At 45.0% G+C, this 27,082-nt stretch overlaps 1 protein-coding gene across 1 annotated transcript; it reads right to left on the bottom strand.

Annotated features, from left to right (window-relative positions):
- Positions 1–754: 754 nt before the first annotated feature.
- Positions 755–20,077, bottom strand: LOC128767084 (neurogenic locus notch homolog protein 1-like). The gene is made up of 34 exons (XM_053878804.1): positions 19,847–20,077; positions 19,003–19,084; positions 13,710–13,972; positions 13,299–13,637; positions 12,737–12,859; positions 12,428–12,661; positions 12,186–12,341; positions 11,933–12,118; positions 11,749–11,862; positions 11,128–11,241; positions 10,805–11,038; positions 10,619–10,729; positions 9,139–9,331; positions 8,911–9,056; positions 8,711–8,824; positions 8,207–8,326; positions 7,972–8,124; positions 7,665–7,893; positions 7,386–7,587; positions 7,122–7,275; positions 6,864–7,048; positions 6,635–6,767; positions 6,287–6,544; positions 6,103–6,215; positions 5,450–6,021; positions 4,942–5,382; positions 4,690–4,835; positions 4,395–4,608; positions 4,236–4,320; positions 3,899–4,061; positions 3,526–3,824; positions 3,304–3,451; positions 3,119–3,216; positions 755–3,008 (listed from the first exon to the last, which is right to left on the bottom strand). The coding sequence occupies exons 1-34, from the start codon at positions 19,902–19,904 to the stop codon at positions 1,776–1,778; spliced, it is 7,413 nt and encodes a 2,470-aa protein (XP_053734779.1). The 5' UTR covers positions 19,905–20,077; the 3' UTR covers positions 755–1,775.
- Positions 20,078–27,082: the final 7,005 nt, after the last annotated feature.

Raw genomic sequence — 27,082 nt, 5'->3', positions numbered from 1 at the left:
GCTAAAGTCGATTTGACTCGATCATCAAATATGAATTCCCTACAATATAACTTTGAATATTAGATGGGAATAAAGGTCATCGTTTTTAAAGCAAAAGTGTCAATGTCGTTTATTTGTTTCCTGCAGAGATCAGTGGTCATATTTGGAGCTACTATTACTTTAACTCACTGTAGCAATATTTTATGTATTTAATTATTCTCGGTGATAGTTTATAGCATGCCCTGTAACTGTTGCAATAATTAGGACATAAATATGTTTTCCTTGGACGCCTCACTGGGTGATGTTGTATAGAGAAGTCTTGAACAGTTAGTGCATGGGCGCTAAAGGGAAATGTACAGAAAAAAGGAAGGCTTAAGAGACGCTGTTGATGGAGTCTGTCAATTATTTGTCACTATAGTGTGTATATAGTCAATTATTTGTGACTATGAAACAAAGACAGACTGTATTGTTGTTTCCCCTTTTTTAGTTTGAAACATTGTATTTGGTAACAAGGTTCTGGATGTGCTTAATATGATGGACAAAAAATTACATTCTAATGGCTGTGAAGAAAAAGATCATTACGGAGACATGAGTAACACAGGTTAATAATGGAATAGATATTTATATAATGGACCAATTGTTCTTTTCAACCATTGTGCAGATGGACTCATTCTATAGAGCCATCTTGATTTGTTGCATGCTTTTTCAAATTTAAAAAAAAAGAAAAAAGAAAATGTAGACTGCCTCTTTAAATGTAACAGTTTTTATTGAGTCAAGACCATTTTTTTACAAAAACATTTAAATCAGGCAATACTTTGCAAACTTTGCATGACCATTGAATTTTGAATTACATCTTTTAAAACATCTTCATCTCTGGATTAGTTTATAAAACATGACATTTAGACACCTCGCACTCCTTCACGAAGTGCAGACTGTGTCAGAAGGTCCCTATTTCTCCCAAAATGCGCTCCAATCTTGAAGACATTTGAACAAGAGATCTCACAAACACATTGTTTCTCGTAGGAAAAACACACTAAAATCACACTGGCACAGTCTCTTGACTGAGTTGAATGTAACATTTCCACTTCCCACGACGAGGCCGAACTTTGACACGGTAACCATAACAACAGCGTTCAGTGGCAACATGGCAAAAGAAGCAACATCACTTGTCATTCTCAGTGAAAGTCCAGATCACGGTCAATAAAGATAGGCCCAGAGTCACCTCGAAGGATTTCCTCTCATTTTTCAATCGATAACATATATTTGTTCTCAAGGTCCCAAACAGGAAGTTACACATTCATGTGACTTCTGTTTCTGTATAGCGAGCAAAATGATGAAGCATTTGTTATATTAATTTGATCATCGTTTAAAAGATATTCAGTGATAAGACTTCAGGAAATAACGCCAAATAACAATATAATTATTAATACTGGAAATTTAAAATAATCTAACAAAACTGTACAGAAAATAGTTCAATTAAATCCCCTTTAAAAAAATAAAAACTGGCAGGGGTGTGACAAAAACAAATAATCCAGTGAATAAGCAACATACGACTCAAATAAATAACCAGTGTACAAATCCAGGAGAAAGATCTTTCGTCTCTTTCTACCAGTCATACGAAAGCAAAATAAAAAAAAAGCATAAATATAAAAACATCTTCTTTATATTTCAGTTTTTAAAAAGCACTTAAATAAATACAAAATACTAAAAATGTTTATGACATTAGTATATAAAAAATAAGATAATAAAAAGACGCCATTTCAGTCTTGAGACGGAAGAATTCTGCTCAGAAGTCTCTACTTAAACTGTTCAGGGATCAGGTTCATCTGTGAGTGGATACTTGTAGGCGGGCTGGAGATTCCTTCCGACCAATCTGACATGTTGGAATGTGGCGACGAGCTGGACCACTGGTCAGGGGAGCCCGGGGATGGGGTGAGAAACGGGTGGTCGGGAACCTGCAGCTGGTGATTGGGTGTGTTGTCCATGGGTCCAGAATAGCTGTGCTGGGAGGGAGGGGTTAGGAACTGGGTACCGAGGATCTGCGTCTCCTGCGGCATGACAGTGTGGACCGGCATGGACCGACCCGAGCCATTGTTCTGCGGCATGTCGGAGCCGTTGAGCTCGATGTTTGGGAAGCTCTGGTTCATGGCTGTGGTGGTGCTGGAGTTCTGATGCTGGAGCTGCCGCGAATGAGCCTGCTGCATCATGTGCGTGGATGACCCAATGTGGCTGGTCTGCATGTTCTGGTAGCCCATAATCTGAGATAGAGTGGCGGTGCTGACTCCGTGTAGGCCTCCCATCATGTTATGAGACATGGGAAAGCCTCCTTGCTGGGCAACACCTGGGTGCATCCTGGAGACCCAGTCACACTGGCCCACTCTGCTCCCAGCTGTTCCCTGACTGTTGGGACTAGACACGGGAAGGTGCGAGAGGCGTGGCGGGTTTAGATCGAAAGACATGCAGCTCATGTCCTTTCCCATGCCCATCTGGCCCATGTGGGAGTCTCCATTCCCCTGGAGGTGGTTCAGAGACATGGGTGGGGACTGCTGGAAAGGTGACGTCATCTGAGGGGAGGCCACATCAGACAAGTAGCCATTTGGCGACTGAAGTGAGTCAACAGGGGACAGAGCTGCAGATGTATCCAGCATATTATTCTTCCCATCAAGGGACTTCTTTTTCTTGACTCTATTGTCTTTGCCTCCATCTTTGCCTCCTTTCCCCCCTGAGCTCGGTTTGCGGACCTTCTTCACAGAGATCGTGGGCTTGAGGTTGCTCAGATAGTCATTAGGGGAGCAAAGTGGCGGGGAGAGAGTGGCGGTGTTGAGGGGAGCAGCATGAAGACCTGGACTCCTCACGACATTAAACTCGTCCAGCAGGCGGACGATGTCATGGTGCATGCGTTCTTGTGCAATGTCCCTGGGCAGCTGGTCCAGGTGGTCTGTGATCTCCCGGTTTGCAAAGTGTTCCAGCAGCACCTTAGCGGTCTCGAAGCTTCCCTCCCGCGCTGCCAGGAACAACGGTGTCTCTTCCTAAAAACATAAATGACAGATTAAATGATGAATTGGAAATACCTGGAGTATTTAAAGCGCTTTCAGGGCCACATGAAATAAGTATGTTGTGGATTTCATATCTGTCTCACCTTGTTGTCCTGCATGTCTTTGTTGGCTCCATTCTTCAGCAGCACCACCGCAGCCTCCACATTGTTAACAGCTGCAGCCCAGTGAAGAGCAGATTTCCCTACAGGGCGAGCGAAGACAAAGATGATCATCACAATCTTGAGTGCTCTTCGGATTGTGGAGGCAATGTCGATGTGATCTAAGGTACCTGAATCGTCGACGGCGTTGGCATCAGCGTGACAATTGATAAGCTCGTCGACCATTCCCTCCACTGCCAGTCTGGCGGCAAGAATCAGGGGCGTTGTCCCATCATGCATACGAGCATCAAGGTCGGTGGCGCGGTTTCGGATTAAGATCTGAAAGCAGAGTCATTGTTTAGCATGTACAATTATGGGCAAAAAGATAATCAACTGTTTGTCCAAATGTTTACCTGGAAGACTCCCTGTGCGTCTGCAGCCACGGCGGCGTGAAGAGGAGTTCGACCCATGTTGTCCTGCACGTTGGCATCAGCACTTGACTCGAGGAGGCGTTTGGCAGCGTCGGAGCGAGCGTAGCGGGCCGCCAGGTGGAGGGCGGTCTCACCAGTGCGGTCAGTCTGGTTGTGGAGGTTGGCTCCTTGGTAAATAAAGTCTGAAATAATTTCTGCAGAGGGATCCTCCTCTTCCTCGCCGTTGCCAGTTTCCAGTCCACCCCCACTGCACGAGGCTATCATCAGCGGGGTGAAGCCGTCTGGAAGACAAAAGAGAGAGTGAATAAAAGTTCTTTGAATTTAAGGCAAAACAGGAAAGGGAAGAAGATCATACCTGGTCCTCTGACGTTGACATCCATGCAGTCGTTCTCGTGCTCTCCCTGAGGAGGCGTCGGAGCGATGGACGCAATCCTCAGGTCGGCCGCATCCAAATGCTGTTGTGTCCATTTCCTGTGGTCAGTGTGGTCACCCAGATCCAGCATGGACTGCTCCTCAAACTGGAAACCATTCTCAAGTTAGCACTGACACGCACAGATTGTGCAAAGAATGTTCTTATAGGTCTCATCTATGTGTACAATCATAAAACACCATAATCCATTTATAAGGCTTTATAGAAGACTTATGAATTTTCATAATCATGTATGGTGACTTCTAACTTATGAGGCTCTTACCCCAAATCTCTTGCAGTCAGGATCCTCATCACCCCATTCGTTTTGATTGTCATCCATGAGATTTATGTCCATGTTTTTCATTGGCCTGTAGGTCAGATTAACAGGTTAGAAAACCTCATTGAAAAATACAACAAACTTCATGTTCAGTTTCTTGCATACCTCAGACCGACAGAATCTTCTCCTACAGGCTCTCTGCGCTTCTTCTTGCTTGGTTCTGATACTTTGAATCCTTCTGGGAACCAGAGCTGACCATGTTCACGTCGGCGCTTTCGGGACACTAGCACACCAAGGCAGACAAAACCCAAAGCAGCCAGGCCAAGGAAGACCACGTACATGGGGTACAGCTCAGAACCAGGAGAAGTTGGCCTGACACCTACAAAGAGTGGGCAAAGTTATCGGTTAAATAACTCGTTAACTCGCCTTTATAGGATCTTGCAATGGATCAGTTACTCACTGGTGACAGCCTCTATGTAAGGAACATTGAGATTCCCACTGGAAGCAAGCGCACCGAGGAACGCCGCCACATCAGTTGCACTCTGGAAACACTCAGTGGACTGCTGGTAACACTGACGGTTGTCGATCTCGAGGTAGACAACAGAGCTGCAAGCATGAATTAATAACAATAAGTCAACAAAATGTAATGTCGGACGCGACTATTACTAGAATCAATTTTACCGGGCAATCGCAAATAAAAGAAATTCCATACCCTTTCACTTGCATTGGATCCAGCTCCCGACGTTTCCTTGGGCTGACCATGGCTGTGACGCTCTCCTTCATTTGGCCTAAAACATTGGCGGGCATCGTGGCCCACTCAGGCCAGCCGTCTGCGGAACGCCTTAGCATGTTGTGCTTGGCCAGGTCTTGTTCATTGCCATAGTACGGGAAGATCATTGGCTCTCCTTTAGCGTCGCGGCGGAAGACAACGTTTGTGTGCAGGACACTGCTCAGATCTCTTAGGAAAGCTGAGGAGTGGTTTTTAAGTTGTTCTGGCGGGATGTGGACCACCAGGACCAGATGCCCGTCTGCTAGCTTTTCAGGCATGTTGTTGGCGCAGTCCAGCCCATCCCACTCGCATTCCGCGTTGTTGCAGCCCTGGTCGCAGTGACCATCCGCGTAGTGGTCTTTGCAGTACTGATCGTACAGCGGACTGTAGGAGACAAGGGTTAGTATTTGTGGAAGTCTATGTGGTATATTTCCTTAAACCTTTGACTTACTTGCATTGTCCCTCTTGCCCCTGGCAGTCAAAGCCATCATAGAGACACCCGGGGCTGTTGCATTGACCATCACACTTCCCGTCGTTGAAATATCGCCAACACTGAAGTGCTGCTGAACAGTTTTGCCATGGGTCATCAAAGTTGAGTGAGCAGTCTCCGCCATCCCAGCCGCAGGCATGGTTGTTGCACAGTGAGTCACAGATGTGGTTCCCGGCCCATTCATCGCACTGTGGGTTCTCACAGCTCACCTCCACCTCAGGGGGCGGGGTGATGTCCCGGCCGAACCCTCCATTGAAGGAGTAGTCGAGGATGTGGCACAGGAGGCCATTGAAATTGCTGGGGCAGCTGCACTGAAAGAATGGAGCTTCGGGTGTGATCTGGCAGGTTCCACCGTTGTAACAGGGGTTGGAGATGCAAAGGCTGTCAGTGGGGGTGAGGCACTCTGGTCCAGTGAAGGAGGGAGGGCACAGACAGCGTGGGCCAAGGTGACCCGACACGCATGTTCCTCCATTCTTGCAGCTCAGACTGCCGCAAGAGCGAGAGTCATACTCACAAGAGGAACCAGTGAAGCCCTGAAGGAAGTCAGAGTCGCCATTACATTTTTGGTCCTGTTCTATGTATGAAGCCTAAAATGAATCGTAAAATGCACTTACGTGTGGGCACTTGCAGATGAAACCATGAGGCGTGTTACTAGCCACAGCACATGTTCCTCCATTTCGGCAGGGTCTTCCTTTGCAGCCATCAAACACCTTATCACAACGCTGACCTGAAGCACAAAACGAATCAGTACACGACCCTGCAAACTGAGGATGCTCCCCAACCAGGTGTTTCTGTTACCTGTGTAGCCGGTGCGACATTCGCAGCGGTAACTGTTGGTGAGCTGAATACAGTTGTAAGAACCCCTGGGGTCACAAGGGTCTGACAAACACTCATTGACGTCTCCTTCACAGCGCTCGCCGACGTAACCCGCGGGACACATGCACTGGTAGCCACCGATGCGGTCCACACATTTGCCGTTGTTGAAGCATTTAGGTTCGTGGGTGACAGGGTCAGTAAAGGGGTTGCAATCGTCCAGATTGATCTCACAGTGGACCCCTAGAGGGGAGAAACGAAAGGTGTGAGAATGATCAAAGGGTAAAATAGAAATGCTTAAGGGCACACTTGAAGGCCTATTTGGAAAGGTACCTTGAGTTCCTCTGGGGCACGAGCACTTGTACGTGTTGACCAAATCAATGCAGGTCCCTCCATTTTGGCAGGGCTGAGACTGACATTCATTGATCTCCTTGGAGCAATTGACACCGTGGTAGCCAGGAAGGCACTAAGGGGCAATGAAACGTAGATATGAACATTCGCACCATGTGGCACGGCAAGATTTATACACTATTCATACAAGTTAATATCAGTGACCACATACCTCGCAACTGTAGCCCCCGAGATAATCTGTGCACGAGGCTCCATTCTGGCAGGGATTTGGTGAACACTCGTCCACCTGCTCCTGACAGTAACTGCCGGTGTAGCCCGCCTGGCAGCGGCAGTAATGTGTGTTCCCAGCATCGAGACACTGTCCTGAGTTCCTACACAAGTGAGCCACTTCCACACCTAGTAATGACAACAAAGGGTTAAACCGACATCAAGTTGCACCATGAAATTGGGGAAAAAAATGGTTTCATACCTTGTTGCTGTGCTGCCACCTCGCAGGACACACTGGGGATGTCACAGTAGAGGCCAGTCCATCCAGTCTGACACTGGCAGTTGTAGGAGGCTCCCTGCTGCCAACACGAGCCTCCGTTTTTGCAAGGGGATAAATCACACCAGCGCACAAGATTCTGACAAAGGAAGGAAGATCGTGAGTAATGAATACAGCGTGAGAGTGTGGTTTCATATTTAGGACCAATATAGGATTTGAAATATTTTAAGAATCAGAATGGCGAGGCACCTGGCAGTTGACTCCGGTGTAGCCATGGGGACATGTACATTTGTACGTCCCAAAGCTGTCCTGACAGGAGCCTCCATTGAGACACGGTCTGGAGTCACACTCATTGATGTCATACTGACAGTAACTGCCGGTGAATCCAGGCAAACACATGCAGGTGAAGGCATTGATTCCATCTACGCAGGTGCCGCCGTTGAAGCAAGAGCTACCAAAAAAAAAAAGTGTTTTAATTGTCAACACCATTTCGGCATCAGAGGACAATATTCGAGAAAGTTGTAGTACCTGTCTGTGCAGTCATTGGTGTTTATCTCACAGTTGATGCCGCTGAAGCCTGGTGGGCAGGTGCAAGTGTAGCTGTTGACACAATCGGTGCAGTTGGCTCCGTTCCTGCAGGGATTGCTCTCACACTCGTTGATGTCCTGCTCACACCGGCCGCCGCGAAATCCCGGCAGACAAGTGCATGCAAAGCTGTTGATGCCATCGCGGCACAGACCGCCGTTACTGCAGGGATCTGAAACACAAATGGCCGACTGTGAGGTCACTGTTGTCTCACGGCTGTAAAACTATGACGAGAAAAACGACTTCTTACTTGGTTTGCAGTCATCTATGTCTGATTCACACTTCTGCCCACTGTAGCCAGGCTGGCACAGACACTGGTAGCTTCCCATGCTGTTGTGGCACGTGGCACCATTTCGGCAAGGACTTTTCACACATTCGTTGATGTCAATCTCACATGTTTGACCTGAGGATGCAGAAATGTTAGTCACTTCATGAAAACAAAGAAGCTTGTTGAAAGTGAAATACTAGTGTGAACAGGTCGGTACCTTGCCATCCTTCAGGGCAAATGCAGGAGAAGCTCTGGTAGTCCTCAGCCTCCCTGCAGACTCCACCATTTTTGCACGGCCTGGAGTTGCAGGGTGCCAGAAGGATCTCACAGTTATCGCCTGGCAACAAACAAAGCAGCGTCAAGATGCATTCTCCTGGACAACCCTGTTGTCATTTTTAAGGACATCAAAATCCAAGAACTTCATTTCCAGCACTAATCCGTTTCCATTACTATTCCACCAAATAGGAAGGGCCTTCCTGTTTCCTGCCATTGTGAGATCACAGACAGGAAACAGGATGTGGCCGTAGTGGGAATGGGGTGCAGTAAGATAAACTGTGTTTTCCAAAACACACAAGCTGTTATCCCCGATTAGCAGGCGTGCTGATCCTCGAAACACATAAATCCACTTTTGCTCATATTGTGGTGTTTTTTATGAAAACAATCCATGGATGGTCAGCAGTGAGGCGAAAGCGTGATAAGAGTTAATTGTTACATCTCCTACCAGTGTGGGGCAGCAAGCAGTTGCACTTGTATCCAGCAACATCGTCAATGCAGGTGCCCTGGTTGAGGCAGGGGTTGGACGCACACTCGTTGATGTTAGTTTGGCAGTTAGGTCCTATGGTGGCAGAATTAGACAGCCCGCCTTAGTAAGATGCCGCCTGACTGAACCTGCTCTCTCCAAGAAGAGAATCTAAAACTCACCAGTGAAGCCCACTCTGCAGGTGCAGTGGTATCCGCTGGTCATGTCCTTGCAGGTTCCTCCGTTCATGCACGGGTTAGACTCACACTCATTGTTGTTGATGTCACAGTTGGGTCCGCTCCAGCCAGAGTCGCAGGTGCATTTATAGCTTTTGGACGAATCACATTATTGCGTATGAGATTTGAAGCCTTTCCCTTTTTTGCTTTTGATTTTTGCGCGGCAGCACTCACCCATTGACCAGATCCTGACATCGGCCATGAATACAGGGGTTGCTGCTGCACTCATCCACCTGAGAGAGGCACGTAGCATCGTTGTAGCCTTCAGGACAGAGGCAGGTGAAGCTGTTGATGCCGTCGATGCAGGTGCCGCCATTGTGACAGGGGTTGATGGCGCATTCATCAATGTTGATGTTGCACATTGATCCTGGAAGATATTTTAGTGGGGTTTAACATGATGGGTATGGTAATATTTCACGTCACATTTACCACATTTTGCAGTGTCCGTCATGACACAGAACTGTGATTTATTCCATGTGATGATGATGGTTATTATTATTATGTTAACGAGTGAATTTATTTCACACATAAACTTCAATCTTAATTTAACATTTTCATTACAGAGTAGAAAGTTTATTTCCAACAACTTCTCTTCATAGATGCCACAAACTTTTTTGCAAATTGGACTATAAATGTATGCAGTCCTAAAACAGTAAGAAATAAAGAAATAGCTAGTGAATGCCTCAGTGCTGGATTTTTTTTTCCGTGTCAAGGTATTTCGAAGCCTTTACGTTCTGTTATTCGAGGTGCACTCTGCGGTTTTGGGACAAAAGGCTGAGCTAACACTAAAGACTCCCTCCGCATTCAACAGGCAGGAGATGCCGTGGCCTCAGTGTGTACCAAGCCTGGCGGCCTCAGGAGGCCCTTTCCCTATTGACTGAATGGCGGCCTGTTGAATAGGCAGGAGGGTTAGAGCTGGTTTTAAGAGGCGGGGGTGTACTGCCAGGAAGGAGGGTGTGCACAAACTCTTCCTATTCAGACACACACCAGCCCCCATCCAGGACACCTAACCTCGCAAGGGCTGTTTACAGGGACAGAAGGCCAGACCCATTTCACACACGGCCGAGCAACAATTAAACCCCCCCCCTCTGGTCCTCTGCTCAACTCCCCCCTCCCCAGCTCTTCATCAATCAGGAGGGGAGGGGGTCCAACTGCCTGATTTTGAGTTACAATGGACCTCTGTCCGCCTGTGTCTCAGCCCTGTCGTGCCCTGCACACTCACCACAACAGCACAAAAAGATGGAGGAGACAGAAGGGAGGAGGGATGCACAGCAGCTCACACACTTCATGATTTTTTTTTTACACAACCACTACCAGTCGAAACCGGCATGAAGGCCAACACTACCACAAGCAACTATTCATTCACTTGTGCCGCACAGATGATTGAAGACCAAACTCCTTAAAAAGTATCACTTTACAAATTGTTTCCTGACTCACTTTCTTTTCAAATGGCAAACAAAGTTGGTGCTTTTTGTTCTTCTGTGTGTGTATCAGGTTGACGGCCTTGCTCCTTTATGAAGCCCTCCCCACCCCACACAGGCAACCTGACACCATTGTTCTGCATCAGTGGGCCCGCCAGCCACCTGTCCTGCCTGCCCCTCCTTATGCTCAGGGGACCCTCCCCCAAAACCTGTTGACTCCACCCAGGGCTCACCTGTGTAGCCAGGCTCACATGCACACTCGTAGCCATTGATTTTGTCGATGCACCGTCCGTAATCACAGGGTTTGCTCTTACAGTCATCCAGGTTGACCTCGCAATTGAAACCTGTAGATCATATGGTCTGTTAATACCGTGCTGGTCTTGTCTGTCACTAGAGCCAATGGAAATTGAAAGTCTTACCAGCAGTGCCTTTTGGGCAGGAACAGATGTAACTGTTCTCTCTGTCCTGGCAAGTCCCACCGTTCTTGCAGGGCTGGCTCAGACACTCGTTGATATTGGTCTCACACAGACGGCCTGTGTAGCCTGGGCGGCAGTAGCATGTGAATGAGGCTAGTCCGTCCTTACAGGTGCCATAGTGACAGGGGTCAGAGTAGCATTCATTGATGTCGATCTCACAGTGCTGTCCTGTGTAGCCTGAGAGGAAGGAGAAATGGACAAATCTTTCAGTATAAAATGGAAGACTTCACCTCATTGCTAAGACACAGAAAGTATTTTTTATATACCTGTGGTACATTCACAAGTGTACTTGTTGGGTCCATCCGTACACTTGGCTCCGTTCTTGCAAGGGGTGCTAGCACACTCATCAATGTCCACCTGGCAGAGACTCCCGGAAAACCCTGCAGAGTGATTTTTAAAAAGGTGTTTAAACCTCCTTTTTCGTATTTCTTATCATCTTTAAATAGGAAAGCTGAATAACTAGGTTTGCAACGCACAGACTGCTCTTGAAAACGTTCCTTTTTTCCTACCCTTCCCCCGCTCTCGGCTCTTACTGTGCACAGAAACTTTTCTTTTAAACAACAACACAATGGCCTCCTCCGGCTTACTAGCAATAAACCTACCCTGCCCCCAGTTTTGGCGCTAAGCTCTTACACAAACTCCCGTGCCCGCCAAATATGCTAATGGTACTGTGACTTGATCCACCTCGCCCTCCTCACGATCCACACTGTTAATCATTTACACAACTTTAAGCTTCATGTTGTCAGACACTCATTGGTGGTAAATGATTCACTCTATTGAAGCCATGGCTTGGACTATTGTGTGATTTAAAGGTGTTGTGGAACAGAGCCAGAGGGCTGATGAAAGGCCAGTTGTCAGGTGCCTTTTTTTTTTTTTACAATTCTCACCTTTGGGGCACTCGCAGTGGAAGGAGTTGATCTTGTCAACACATCTGCCGTTGTTGAGGCACGGTTGACTCGCACACTCATCTGTGTTGATGTGGCAAAAGACACCCTCGTATCCTGAGGTTGAAGAATATAGTTAATACTGGGCCAATTCTCTCCCCATGATATTTACATTTCACACTCCTACCTGGCATGCAGATGCAATGAAAACCTCCGATTTGGTCCAGACAGGTTGCATCATTGTGGCATGGATTAGACATGCATTCGTTGACATCCATCTCGCAACGCGGTCCTTCATATCCTTGAAGGCACCTACACTGGAAGGACCCTTTGGTGTTCAGGCAGCGACCTCCGTGCTCACAAGGATTAGCACCTATAGTAATAAAGTAAATGATCAGTCAGATGAGCAAAATAATCCAAGTGAGAGTTGAATAGCTTACCAAGCGAACACTCATCGATGTCTAAGTTGCATGCTGACCCGGTGTAACCCGGCGGACACGTGCAGATCGCCTTGCCGTTTACTGGATTTGTGTCACAGTTGGAGCCTTTTTGACACGGATTGCTAATGCAAGCATCATCGAGGTGGCACAGCAAGCCTGTAAGTTTCAAAAATAAGACTTTCTTCATTTAGAATATATTTTCTTTCAGTGACATCCATGATGCCATGATGACGGGGCTGTACCTGTACGTCCATGCGGACACTCGCAGAAGAAGGATGCAACGCGGTCGTGACAAGTGGCGCCATGATAACATGCAGCACTTGCACAGTCATCGATGTTCTCGCTGCAGTCGCTGCCCGTCCACCCATTAACACAGACGCAGTGGAAGCCGCCGTGAGTGTCGTGGCAAGTTCCACCATTCTGACACGCGTTTGGCATCAACTCACACTCGTCCACATTTTCTGTGCAGTACTGGCCTGGAGAGGAATCCAAAGATCAGTTTCTTCTTTCAGCACTCACATTCATCCCCGTCTTGTTTCATCGTTTATTACCTGTGTAATGCGGGGGGCACTGGCAGTTGTACGTGTTCACCCCGTCCACACACACGCCACCGTTCTGGCAGCTGTGGCCCGGACAGTCGTCAATGTTGTGCTCACAGTGGTAGCCTGTAAAACCTGTTGATTCGGGGGAAAAAAGATGTGAAATTCAGGGGAGGCATCTTGAACATCTGCTTTGGTTAATAATTACGCACAACCTTCTGGATCTTATCAGCCTCAAAAGAGATAAGGTCTGTCGATTGTCAGTAAATGACAGTAAAGCGTGGCCCGTTGAGTACCGGTACTTTTTGTTTTTTTTTTTATGAAGATTGTATTTACTAGACTCATTGTTTCTTATATGGTAGGATACTACCAGTGCTTCTCTGTGCAACCTCATAAATAGGGTGTGAGATGATGAGTATCAATATATGAGGGTGTATCACTAGATTTGGTATCAGTAGGAAATGGGTGCACAGCTGCATCCTGCTAGTGTTGGCTGGCAGGAGAACTGGAAACGGGCGAGTGAGATGTTATGGCATGTCATAACAAAGTGTGCATTTACTCATTTAAGTTTTACCTGGCAAGCAGCTGCAGTCGTAGGTAGTTTCTCCCTTTTGAACACATGTCCCGCCATTCTGGCATGGTGATGGGCTGCATGGCATGTAGGGAGTCTCACAGTGCTGGCCGGTAAACTCTTGAGGGCAGCGGCAGTGGTACGACCCAACTTCGTTGACACACACGCCGCCGTTTAAGCACGGCGTGGGCGTTTGGGCACATTCGTTGACGTCCTGCTTACAAGTTGGGCCGTGGAAAGCAGGTGGGCACGTGCAGACGTAGTTGGAATCAAACGCAGAGCACTGGCCCCCGTTTGCGCAAGGATTGGATGCACATGGGTTGGGAATCTGACATGATTTTCCTGAAATATCAAGAAGCCGTTTAGTGAGGGAATATGAACTTAAAACACTTAAGATACTTTCTATCCACATACCTGACCATCCAGGCGGGCATCGACAGCGGTACACAGTAAGACTGATGAGATCACAGGTTCCTCCGTTGCGACAAGGCGAGCTCATGCAGGCGTGGTTGGTCGGTGTTAGACATAGCCGGTCGCTGAATCCCAGAGGGCACACGCAACGAAAGTCGAAGGTGTTACCATGAGAAACGGCACGACACTCGCCGCCGTTGCGGCAAGGCGATGGGCTGCATGGACTGGGAAACTGACACCTGTTGCCGACATAGTCAGTGGGGCACCTTGAATGAGAAAGAGAATGTTTTGAAGATCAGAAACCACATTGTTAAACTGTTCAGACCGATTATAAAAACCATGGCGCAACACGGCAGACATGTTGTTGTAGTATGACTATGTGGATTAGACAGTGCCAGAACCTTGAAAACACAAGCCATCTACCTTTCATCACTGTGCTGTCTGCACTCGTACCCAATGGCTATAGAGATCAAGGGGGTTATGCCGACGTTGAATGTAGCATATGAAACACAGCATTCAGGCCTTAAGCCCCCTGGGTTCTTCCAGCCAGTTCACATACGAATCAAGGACAGATTCTACCACAGTTACGTAGTTCTCCTGTTTTATTATGACAAGGGAACAAAATCACACTCCTGTGGGAATTTGTACTCAAGTTTACCACATTATGTTGTAGTTTTCTAGACAGCAAATACACAAGTGATATACAGAATCCCACAGAAGGTAGTATGTGAGTAGCTTTGCAGATGATGTGAGCGTGCATGTGAAAGGAAGGGCATCTGTTCAGTCTCCTCGTATCTCCACAGGGAGCAGGTGTGCATGTTAATAAAGGCAGCTGTTGGACAGGACTCCTCCTCCCCCCTTCTTCCTTTCTCCTCTCCTTATCCCTCCTCCTCCCTGCCCTCTGTCCCCTAGTCAGATGGGCTACTGACAAACTAACCACTTCTCTAGGGACCTAATGAAGCCATGTGAAGTCAGCTGTTGCGGCTTTGGTTTATTTATCAATATGTTTTGAATCACAAGAACAATTTTTATATGCACCTTAACTTCTTCTAACCAATGTGCCATAACACTGGATGCCTGAGTCTTTTCCTGAACATTTGGCTTTGTTTTCTCTAACCCCCAGAAATGGAGCTTTACAGCTCCCACTGGTTTCCTTTTAACAGCAGAGTCTGTATGTCACAGCCCAGTGTTGAAAACTCCTCTGTTGATTTAGGTAGGTTAGACCAATCGTGGAGTTTTAACAGCCCCGTGTGCTCCACAGGGAGCAGAGACAGTGGCAATTCGCAAATGGCTGTAGAAACATTGAGGCAGTCCTTGAAGCTGCTTGATTTCAAATCTTTTAAAATAATCTAATTCATCAGCCTAAATACTAACTTTCTGGGTTTCTGGGTTTTAATGAGTGCACCCGTGTGTGTGTCACCCCACCCCAACATGAAATGGATCTTCTTTGTCCTAAAGTCAGATAAAGATCCACCCACATGCTGAAAAAGCTCACCAGCACACACCACGGCAACAGGTCTTTCCCGGCACTGCAATGTCCCCCTCAGGCCAGAGCAGATGCTTCCCTGACCCCCTGACCCAAACACTTTTGTGACTGCCGGGACAGCCTCTTTGCCTTCTCTCCTGCTGCGCCTGATCTACCATCTGCCACACTTGGGGTGACTTTATCCTGCGACACAAAACCAGCCCCGGTCTGGGGTGGAAATGCCACCACTGTGGAAAATGTAAATGAGAAGGGGCGTGCTCAGTAATTTATGAGTCAGTGAGTTTGCACTTTTGGTGCTTCCTTTCATAAACAATGTTGGTGCACCATCTTTTTCCTCTCCGATATCACTTGTCCTTTTATGCCTCCACAAGTCTTCTGTCTAACATGGTTTGATTTGTTGTTGCTTAGGTAAAGTGCTCGAATACGGGCCAAGATCGGACCCCTGATGTTCACATCTGCACACAGGCAAGGGAGCGTGACTTAACAACTTTGATGGAAGCTCTATTGTAACTGAGCCATGTCTCTTGCTAACAATGCAAGAATACAGACATATTATACCTATCTGTTTTGGGCATCACTCTCTAAAGGGACTTCGGAGATACTTCCAGGGCCTGCATAAGGCACCACACCTGTTTAAGAAATGACCGCCAGATCGCTTACAAAAAATGTTGACGGCAAATTGGTTTGTAAGAAAACTCTGAAACAATATGTAAGTGGAGACATTTGGGGCTGTGTTTATGCACTTTAAAGTCGATGGTTTCCGTCTTTAACAGTTGTGGCTTGTGACAGCTAACCCCAAATGCTGTGTTATGTCTCTTGACAGCAACTTTGATCATCAAGTTCAAACATCTCTATAAAAACCCAGCAGACCATATCAGTGGGTTTTGATAAATGGTGGCTCTAATCCAATAGAGTGGAAGGTTCTTACATTTATCTGAATGTGTAGGGAAGATAGGACAACTTTCCACGGCACCCAACAACCTCCCCTGGCATCCGTGGAATGGGCCATACCAGGGGAGTGGCAGCCTAAGAGCTTAAACCCCAATAAAATGGAGCCCAGCAGGCACACTTGAGCCACTCATCCACTTGTACGCTTCTGGCTCACTTAAGCTCACGTATATCGGAGCCTTGACAGTAACCACGGCTATAATCCCACAGGAGGGCGAATAAAGAACAGCATTCCTCAAGACCAAGAGGGACGTCTCTTGAGTGTTGCTCCAGACACGCCGTCCAAGACATTTTATCAACAATATGCACACAGCACTGCGCAAGGTCACAAGGGATCAATCGCAGCAAGCAATTGGCCTATTTCGGTCAAGTGTCTTGGAACATTTCAGACATGCAGTGGGCTGTTTTCTCCGTTTATTATTAACACCTCACCTCAGACCAAAACAGTGTCTATTTCAGCAAAGTGGTCATGTGAAGCAGGGCTAGGGCGCTAACCTTTCAACCCCGTTGCGCCCTCATGGCTGGCTCACATACAGGATCTAAATTTGACTCACAAGACGCTGTGCCCCTCGCATGTTTTGAAGTCGCCTGCATAACAAGATAACTTCGCCTTCGTGGGAAACAGACAGTCAACCTCAATATTCACTGTTACCCAACAGAGTAGACTACTTCTTTTAAATAGATCCTTTGATCTTCAGATATTCCTTTTCTGAGACCAACTTGTTGAACAATTGCAAAGCCAGTTATCTACAAGGGATACCACTAGTTAAAGGAGACAGAAGAGTGTCTCCTAAAGTTGTAATTCACAGGAAAAGCGTCTTGTTACTACAGAGAACATTGTTTCTGATGCCAGCATGTGATTTCACTCACCCTACTGTTATACTCGTGGGAAACCATGGGGAAAGAGGCTTTTAATCTATCTTACCTCTTAAATCTGTGTCACCGCTGGCTTACACGGTGCATTGTGTGCACATCAACGGCTGGATTGGGATAAGTACATAATAGCTCACGCCTTGTGTGTGTGCTGTGTTCACTTCTGCAACCTCAGTAATTGGAGGTACACGCTAGCCATTTGATGAGTTCATAAAGTTATGCTGTAATCTGCAATTTCTTGACATGAGAATGATTTACGATGACTGCTTAGCATGAATGAATGATAAATGAGAGGATGGAAAAAATGACGGTCCTGACCTTAATTGGACTGTGCAGAGATGCAGGCCACAATAACTGCTTTGTAGGGCATTTGGTGTGCGAACATATGTACACGTGCTGACAGTGTGTGTGTCCAGGAGGGGTGGGGGTGATTAGATACTGTGAATTCGTGGCTTCTGTGGGATAGCAGTATAGCCTCTTGAATAGGTCCCCCATTGTCCCCGAAGACCAGTCAATCGCCCGCCATGATCGCATCCCCTCGGGGGAAGTCCATCCCTCCCCCGAGCTCATCCTTAAGCCTCAACCAGAGATAACAACAAAGAGGTAAAAAGTCGACCAGGTCTTCCCCCAGGAAGCTACCTTGAGGGAACCAACTTTACATAGGCAGAACTCTGGGAGAATACAAGATACTTGCACCTGCAAACAACCAGATCGCCCAACAATCTGGCTCCTTTTCTGTGTCCACTTGTTTGCCTTCAAATTTCAGCACTTTATTCCAATTAATCTCACTCTCTTGACATCCAATCCAATTACATTTCACAGCCATCTGGCTTTCTAATGGCGATCGCAAGCGGGTGAGGTGGGTGAGAGAAAGGGGGGGTGGGTTGAACTTATGGCAGAGGTTTGGTGTGTGCTGTGGTGTTTGGGGTGGCTGTGGCATGATGGGAAGGCCCACTCTGATTAGTCACACAGCATTATTCTGACTACAGAACAATGGGTGACGGGCGGCGGGCGAGCCCCAGCTGTCGCCCATGAAAGGGGAGAAAAACAAGATTTAGGACTGGACGCGTCCTCTCACTTTGCTGCTGAAGGGGTCTTGCATTCATTAACAAGCCTTGGGGTGGGAGTCCGAGGGGGGCTCACATTTATCCGGTTATCTCACCACACCAGCATCACAGAACTATGCCGGTATACTTTCAATTCTTCCTCTGGATTCTTTTTAAGGAAAGCGTAAGGCCAGAAATAATGCATCGCTGGCTCCTAGAGGGGCTCATTTCTTGCAAACCAGTAGAGAGGAAATTCAAGGGCCTCTGGTTGCCGGGCACTGGGGCCACTCAAAGCCCGGAATGAAAGGGGGGAATATGTCCCCCTTTTCTTTAATGTCCATAAGCATTTGTACTACAGTGGAGAAATTCCAAAACATGGAAACAAGGAACATCAAGAAGAAATACAGTCTTATACATAGTAGCATCTCCGCTGAAGGCAATAAAAAAGTTGAGCAACAGGATTTTAACCACAAAGTCAAGAGCCATTTATATATCTATAAACACCTGCATCTGCAACTGATAGGGTGATAGTCATAGTGTACTTTTCATAAATGGTGTAATTTGCTGGAAGGCCTGCGGCCAATTGTTGCTGTGGTTTCTGAGTCTATGTCACACACAAAACATGCTTCATTGTTCAAATTTGTGTGAATGTTCTGCTGCTCTTATCATGCTCCACTTTAGTTGGGAAATCTGACCTTATATCTGCAATAGAAGGGTCACAGGTTGCTAAGATGGAAGTTTATTCCATTGCATTGTCCCACTGAGTCATGAATCGACTGCTACCTATTTCTGGCATACGCCCTTAAAAATAGCCAGTTTATGACTGTCCTACAAGCACACAAACACAGTTTGGTTGATGAGAAGTGTCACATCAAGTGGCATCGACTTGATGCCATCTAGCGCAGAGCACTTGAATGAACCATACAGCAGTTTGGTTGGTTACCTGCACTCTCCGTTTCCGTTTGAGGTGGCTTCACATCTTCCTCCGTTAAGGCATGATTCAGTGGGCAGAGAACATTTCAGACCTGTTGAGCAGGAGGGAAATCATGAATGCAAAACGTCTGTATTTCAATACCTCTTTTTCTTTTTGTGTTAGTCGCACTTCTAGGTGTTTTTGTCTGTTTGTTTTTAAACGTGCGCGTCTTTATTGGAGGGCATTCCGACGTTAAGACGCGGGCGCATGCAAGGTGGTAATTGATTAGTCACGCGAGTGTCCGTGAGGGGGTGGACACCGGTGAGGCCAGCAGGCGTGCGCGCGCGGTGCCGGCGTGCGTGTGTGCGTGGCTTTGGGAGCGCAGCAGCTGCGCGGCTCAGAAGCGGAACAAAAGAAATCAGAGTCCAGCACGAGCCATAAAACACTCTCCTCGCGGCATTGTTTACCGGCAGACCCCCTCACCCACCCGCCCCCACTCACAACACTCTCCCACACAAGCAGACAAAAGGTGGACCCTCCTCCCCCCCCTCGACTCGCTCGCATCCCCCCACGCGTCCCCTGGCCCCAACACACGCATCCATTATCCGCGACATCATTCAAAATAGTTGAAATGCAACGCGTTTTCACAAACTTCTTGAATAAACTTTTTCTACAAGTGCAAGTGAACCGCTGCGTCCACAGTGGTTTCCCAACTCCGCAGGTGCATCAAGTTCCCCAGTGGCATCCAACAGCTTGAGACGCGCTCTCGATACGATTAAGTTGAACAGCGCTACAAGAACAGACCATGCGCCGGAGAGAGCCACGGTCTGTCCGAACTAAGTTGATCTAACTTGGGGAGAGTCTCCTCTCTTACCTTGCGTGGTGACGATGGCAGGAATCAGAAATGCTAGTTTCACAAAGAAACGATACATTCCTCCTGTTCACGCTACACAAAAGTCGTCTGGGGTGGGCATAGATCCGCACGTTGCTGTAATCCAGATGCTGACTCAAAAAGAATAAATAATCCTTCAGTTTAGAAGTGGAGCTGAAATCCAACAGCACAGGAGTGAAGGCGCAGAGAGGACGCAGCACATGGATGCTCACTTGGTGCGGTCCGAGTTCTCAATGAAGTCTGCAGACCAACTCCACAAGTTCCTCCCACTCGACCCCCCTCACTCCCCCGCCCTCCCTTTCCCTCTCTCACCTCCTACTGAGGACAAGCTGCCTCACTCTCTCTTCAGTCGATATGTCATGTACTATTCAGAGGACTCCAACTCTGAGGTCCATGTAAAAAAGAAACACCAAACTCAACGCGTGACACAATTACATGAGATAACAAAGGGCGCTGGCCTCATTCACATTTTAACTGGTTTGAACCTAAAGCAAAAATACTCCTATTACTACTACTACTACTACTGCTAATAATAATAATAATATGTCACCACAAAGCAATGTATTTAAAATTGCTTTGTGGCAGCATATTATGATCATCGTTGTTGTTGCGTTTAATTATTTTATTTAGATTTTTTTTAAAGTAATAAGAATCAGTATCTTTCGTATATGAAGTTGAAATGTTATGTCTTATGAACAGTGAACTAACTGAGAAACAACCATTTTTCAAACACATTGCAACAAAACAAAATCAGTGTTTAAAACCAAGAATGAGCGCAGAAATGTCTGGGGGAAAAAACACGTGGTGTGTGACATTTATACTGATTCAAAACTGACAGCATTACTCTTTCAATGAACACTGTCGGGATATTCCTCAAACCCCTCTCTCAGAGTTCAGCTCTCAGCCAGATTCCCATTATTCCTCTTTTTTCTTTCTCTCAGGGCAAGTGAAACTGTCAGGGAAAGACTGTGCAGTTTCAGCGCCCCAGGGCAAAGATTATTTTATTATGAAGCCCACGCACATGCTTGCCCTGATCTTGGTGTGACTGCCAAATGGAACCTTGCCAAAAGGGGCTCGGTCTCCCGAGGAGCACGTAGTGTGGGAAACACTGCAAGAGATGCAGTGGGAGCAGTCAATGGCCAAAAGTTATTGCATAACTGAAACCAAAGGTGTTAAAGGTAGGAGTAAAGAGATTTGCTCAGACATGCAGTGATCCACCTGACCCACCGTGAGAACAACTGGATCTTTGAGGCTCACCCTCGAGTCACGCCACCATTTACTTGCCTCCTGCATCATCGCTTCAAGGAGTGGTTTTTAAATGTGTTATTATCAGTCACGGAATCTGTGCTTTGGTTGCGCTGGTGATGATCTGAGGTTGAGATGCTTATTTGTGTGAGGAATGTTTTAAGACTCTGAGAAAGCCTTCTGCGATGAATTCACAAGGTTTGGGAGGGGGACAAAGCTGCAAAAACAAACCAAAGAAAATCCCTAATTTTGGAGTACAAAACCCAGAGAGAACAACACATTTATGAGAAAAACAATTTTAAATTTAGCCAAACATATATAATCGTCAGCTGTTGAGTGAATGAACTTTGACCCTTCAGGCCAGAAAAAGCAGAGTGAAGTCCAAACAAACAGGGAGGGGAAACTTTTACATAAGACTCCATCAATCCACCTTCTTCCGCTTATATGACTGAGCTTGAGTCACAGAGACATAATATCTGCAGCCTTTTTGGTGCAATAACCGGCTTCTACAGTTGTTCATAGATTCAGGTGCCACTGTTTCTAACAGCACCTCAGACTGGCACAGAGTCCCCGTGGACCCAGCATGACAAAGGACAACGTTCGGTCCTTGAGACTCAAGGGACCAGTGAATGTAATAGTTTCACCCAAACACTTGTGCAAAGAGATGCAAACTGCAAAGGTGACTGATGCACCCTTCAGATTTGGTGGCATTTCTGCCTGGAAATATTGAGCCTAAACATGACCACTGCAGTTAGGGTTACACATGCTGCCCTATGCCAGTATTTGTCTGCCTTTAATGTCATTGTGGCACTGATCATTTGACTATTTTTTGGCAGTTTCCGCTATAATTAAATATATTATTTATTACAGTAAATAATAGTCTGCATATTTACTGTAGTTTTTTTTATTTCTAGATTTTTTTCCTTTTATATTGAAACTTTTTTTTTAGATTAGTTTTAGAGTTTCGGTTTTCTCGAAGAGTAACCGATTCAATAATGAAGGTTTTGCTGGGATTCCTCAATTTTAGCAATACTGAGCTTCTCCCACATATTTGTAGATCTATATTTATTTGTTGAAGATATTTCCTTCTTAATATTGTGCCTTACAACTCATTTTCTGACTCGCCTTTAATTGTATTTACAGACTTAAGTGTAATATATTGCATTCATGTTAGGAGTCTTGGAGAACTACTCAGCCTGGCAGTAGTTTGGACAAACTACGTTTCAGCCCTGGGATAAATGTAGTTTGTTCAAACTAGGGCTTGAAAAGTGGCTTTAAAATGCATTAGGACGGCCCCATGTTTACGTAGGCCATGTCTATAGATGCATCTCCTTCCAACATCATGTCCATGCTCAAAAATGGCACTGCTTGGACCTGGTTAACCCTAACCCATGATGTGCTTCTGAAACCGGTGCCTACCTTGGCAGAAATTCTTGCTGTTGTGGGATTTGCGTTTTGTCTTCGGGAAGCCACCATAGATTGGAAAACAGCTACTGGAGGCAAGAGAGGCCCATAGTTCTTTATATGAGACTCTTGCTTGTGCGTACTGATATATGCCTTTTTATTTAACTAAGAATGCTGCTGGCCAAAATTTGAGTTCATAACTTGAGTAATTTTGTAGCACAAAATATGAATGTAGTTTATCTGTAGTTTCCACAGAAATAATCTCCCAGACTTTGCATATTTGTTTTCCCCCATGTTTATTAATTGTGAACATGCCTCACAACATCTTTAAAATCATCTTTGTTAAATATCCTTTTTATTATTTTCTTTTCATTTTTATAGAATTTCCAAGCCATTTTCTAAGCTTCGTTGAATTATCAACTTTTTTTATAGGAGCATAAACACTGGATACAATGGGAAACTAACCGTCACATGAGGGTGTCCTGGTATTCATTTAATTTCTTTAAGGAAAATAATATACAATGTTTGTATATATGCCTGTTTATCGTTTTTACAGTCCTACAGGTGTATTTTGTACAAGAAGAATCTCCTGTGAGAGGCGTCTTTTAACATAACACATAAACCTCTTCCTATTTTTTTATTCACTCTCAAATTTGTGGAGCTTGCAAATATTTAAAAACCAAAAATAAACCATGTCGTCAACTGACTCCCAAAACAGAGCTGCACCTCCTCCGACTGGGTCTGTGAAAGCACTTCACACCTTTATCTCTGCCAATCTGATGGCTCAGTATTTACCATAGGTTTGAAACTCAAAGGAGATGTTTGTGTGAAAACAGCCCGTTACTTGAGTATTCAAAAGATAAGCGTCTTGAGAACCAGATTAATCATTGAAGCCCCTCTCCCCTCTGCTGTTTGAGGAGTGTTTGTTTTCTCTGTGGAGTGTGCAGAACAGAGGTCCTCAGGTGTCTCTATTATCACCTTCTCCTACTGATCTTTTTCCCAGGCGCACTTAGCACAACGACCCTCTTCACATGAAAAACTGTTAAATGTCAAACATGTCCAGGCACTCATCCAAACACGCTGTACCTTGTGTATCACATGTAAACCTCAGAGGTTCAACACCACGTTGCAGAGAGGCAAACCATCCAGGTGACACTACGGCAGCCATAACAGCATTATTGATTTCTAGCAGGAGTCTTGAAGCTCAGGTGAAATGCACCTAACAATAAACTAAAAAAGTACTCTGGGAGGTCATACCCCGCCAATAAAAAACACTTTTGAAAATTGCTGGATGAAAGTCTGAAAGTTGAATCATTGGTTCTTAGTCCCATTGTCTTCCTTGGCTGAGATAAATATCATTCTTACCAGTTCCTTGTGACTGTGAAGTTTTTTATTTACCACTAAATTGATGTTGTAAAGGGATTTTGAAAGCATTGGCAGCATGTGTCCAGTCATTCTGGCTTGAATCACAATAGAAGATGGGGAAGCCTGGCTCCATGTTGTCCATGCAGACGAGCCATACCTGTTAACTACGATAACAAAGCCCCCACCCCCACGTTTACAGCCGCCAGTCAGTAAAGCACAGGAAATTAGGTTTAATTCACAACCTGGTGACAAATGTCTCTCCCCGCTGAACAATTGGGGCAACACCAAAACCTACTTTCACATTGCCTAAATGTGGCGGTCAGGCTTAAATAACAAGGCATATGATGCGAGTTCTACTCAGCGTGTCGAAAATTCCAGAAGAAATTGAGCCAAGGTTGTTTTTGGCAGGGTCGGAGCAGTGTAGTCAGCCAAGCAGTTGGCCTTTACAGGTCCACTGATCCAAAGCGTAATAGCTGCTCGGGTAGGTCAGACTAACACAGTTGGAGGTCCGTGTTCCACTTTTGTGGCTCACTTGTAAGCCGTAGCATCTCTGTCGTTCTTCCAGTCAGTTGGTCTTCCTCCTTCTTTAGTGTTGTTGTCCCGTCTTGCTCTTGTGTGTCTGCTGTGGGCCAAATGCTCAGTGGTAACACCAGAAATCCAATCAACCATGTACAGGAGATGGTGTGAAATAATGTCAAAATAGAGAGAATGAAGATATAATGATTAGATTAACTAGTTGAGGTATTGTTTAGGGGTCAAGGAACAAACAAGTTATCGCACATTTCTCAGTGATCAAGCCTTTTTTTTAACGAATAAGATGCCATGATGAAGCTCTTTAAGTAAACAAAACATCTTGACAGAGTGGAAGCTTGCCAAAGGATTAGCCACCTAAGTCGGCTTCACTTTTGAATTAGCATAGAGAAAGCGTGTGTACACAATAGGAATTAAAAACAACATACAAGGTTTGTGTGCATTTTTTGTCAGAAGTGAAAGAGATTTAAAGGTGAGATATTGAAGTTAATGACAGATAATGATTAAAAGACAATGAAAAACTGAACCGAGTGAAGAAAATGAAAACTTCAGAAGAAGATTTAGTTCATATTTCCTATAAGGTCAACTCTCGCACTGCAAACGCTCAAAATCCTACCAAGTTTATTTGCCTTATTTTCAATCTATAGTATCTCATCCTACATGATTTAAGATAAAGTCACTTCAGCAAGATGGAGGGACTTTCAATATCACGCATCTGCAATACTTTGTTCTAATGTTCTAATTTTTTTTCATGCATTTCAAGGCAAAAGTACATTGAAAGTACCATGAAATAGGTGAAAAAATCTGCCAAGATGCATTGTCTTAAAAAAAAGTCCCTCCATCTTGCCAAATGACATTTATGATGAGAAATCTGATTAAAAATTAATAAACTTGGTAAGATTTTGAGTTTTTACAGTGTGTTGTAGGTAGTTGCTCGGTAGTTGTTGTGACCTCCAGGGTGAAATACTCAAGGTTACAGAGATGACATGAGAAAGGAGTTGTGTGTATTTTGATGCGATATTAGTTCAAAGCTACTGAAGAGCAGAGGTGAATCTTGACTGACTGTAAGTGAGCTGTGTTTACTGCTGATGCAGTTGAGAGTAAACCAGTTCTCCCACTGTCCATGGCAAACGGAAAAACGTGATATGAGCAGGTGGGCTGGGGAGGACGCATGTCCTAAATGAAGGTGATGTGTTAAGCATCACAGGTTCTGTTTCTTGCAAAATGATGTTTGGAGAGGCGAACTCAAGGAAACACGGTTTAAAAAAACAAAACAATATTCGCTTCATGAACTTGAGTTCAAATGCAATAGCTATGCTGTGTTTTTCAACTCAGTGGTGTGTGTGAGAGCAACAACACAATGTGTGAGAAAATTTGCCATCGCAGGGAGATATATTTGTTCAGCCGGGGAATTCACTGATGAGATTAGGCACCCGAGCTTTGGTTTGGTGGTTTGGGGGTGTGGAATGTAAACAAGAGGGAAGCTGCGAGAAGAGACTTTAATAGAAGAGGAGCAACTGTTATCTGTCTTCCTCTGTAGCTCCAGGTCGGAGACAGGATGCTGCAATTGACATGGTCTCCCCAGTGTTTCAAGCACAAACGTGTGAGAATTAAACTAAGAGCATGTTTACCACTCCAGTGTTTGACCTTAGTTTTAAGTTCACTCTTTCTTCCAGTGAATTATGATAGTCATCCTTATTTAATCTCATGGAGAGGGAGCTCTTTCTGTGTATACAGTGTTTAAGAGTGAGGTTCACTCACATGAAGCCTTGTGAAATCATGTGAACACTTCTGTTTATTTCTATAATAACAATATTTGTAAGAATGCATACTTTAAGTTGACACCAAACATAAGCAGAGGCAGCGGTAGGTCTGTTTTAGGAGAGTTTAAGTGAAGTTAAAAATGTCTGCCTGCCAAGCTTTCCGGCCCTCTAGCCATAATAATACTCTGTAACATATTGTAATATATATATTGCTATGTTTTGCAAAACTGAGAGGTTGCGTTAAAATTAGTGGTTAGAAAGTTTTTGTATTTAATTAATCTAGCTTACATTACATTTCAATATTTGACACCAGCTTTACAGCATAAAGAGTACAGAACATTCGCAAAACACACATTTTTAAAACATTTTATTCCTGTGTACTTCAGCGCAACCTCATTCACCAGGGATGTTTTGGTTATATTACATTGTATGACATCACACTGTGTAATGTGGTGCAAAAGAAAAGAATGTTTATATATATATGTATATATATAAACACAAGACACAAAGAAAAAAATATTACACAGCCAATGGAACAAAAAGGCAGGAAGCAGAGTCAGAAGAAGCAGAGATGTACATACTGAAGTAGGAAGTGACTTGGATGTGATGAAAGAAGAGGAAGAAAACAATAAAGTCTGATCTGACTTATTGTGGCTACCCAAAGATATTTGGGGGGGTGGCAAAAAAAAAAATATATATATATATATATATATATATAAATAAAAAAAAAAAAATAAAATATATATATATATATATATATATATATATATATATATATATATATATATATATATTTTTTTTTTTTTTTTTTTTTTTTTTTTAATATATATATATATATATTTTTTGTGTTGTTTCGTTTTGCCAAATGTGTTTCATTTCTGATAGTGTTTTAGACAAACAAACTATTTAA

The sequence above is a fragment of the Synchiropus splendidus genome, chromosome 1 (genome assembly GCF_027744825.2).
Source record: "Synchiropus splendidus isolate RoL2022-P1 chromosome 1, RoL_Sspl_1.0, whole genome shotgun sequence".
NCBI lineage: Eukaryota > Metazoa > Chordata > Actinopteri > Syngnathiformes > Callionymidae > Synchiropus > Synchiropus splendidus.
Note: the sequence above shows the minus strand (reverse complement) of the source record. Positions and strands in the feature narration are given on the sequence as shown.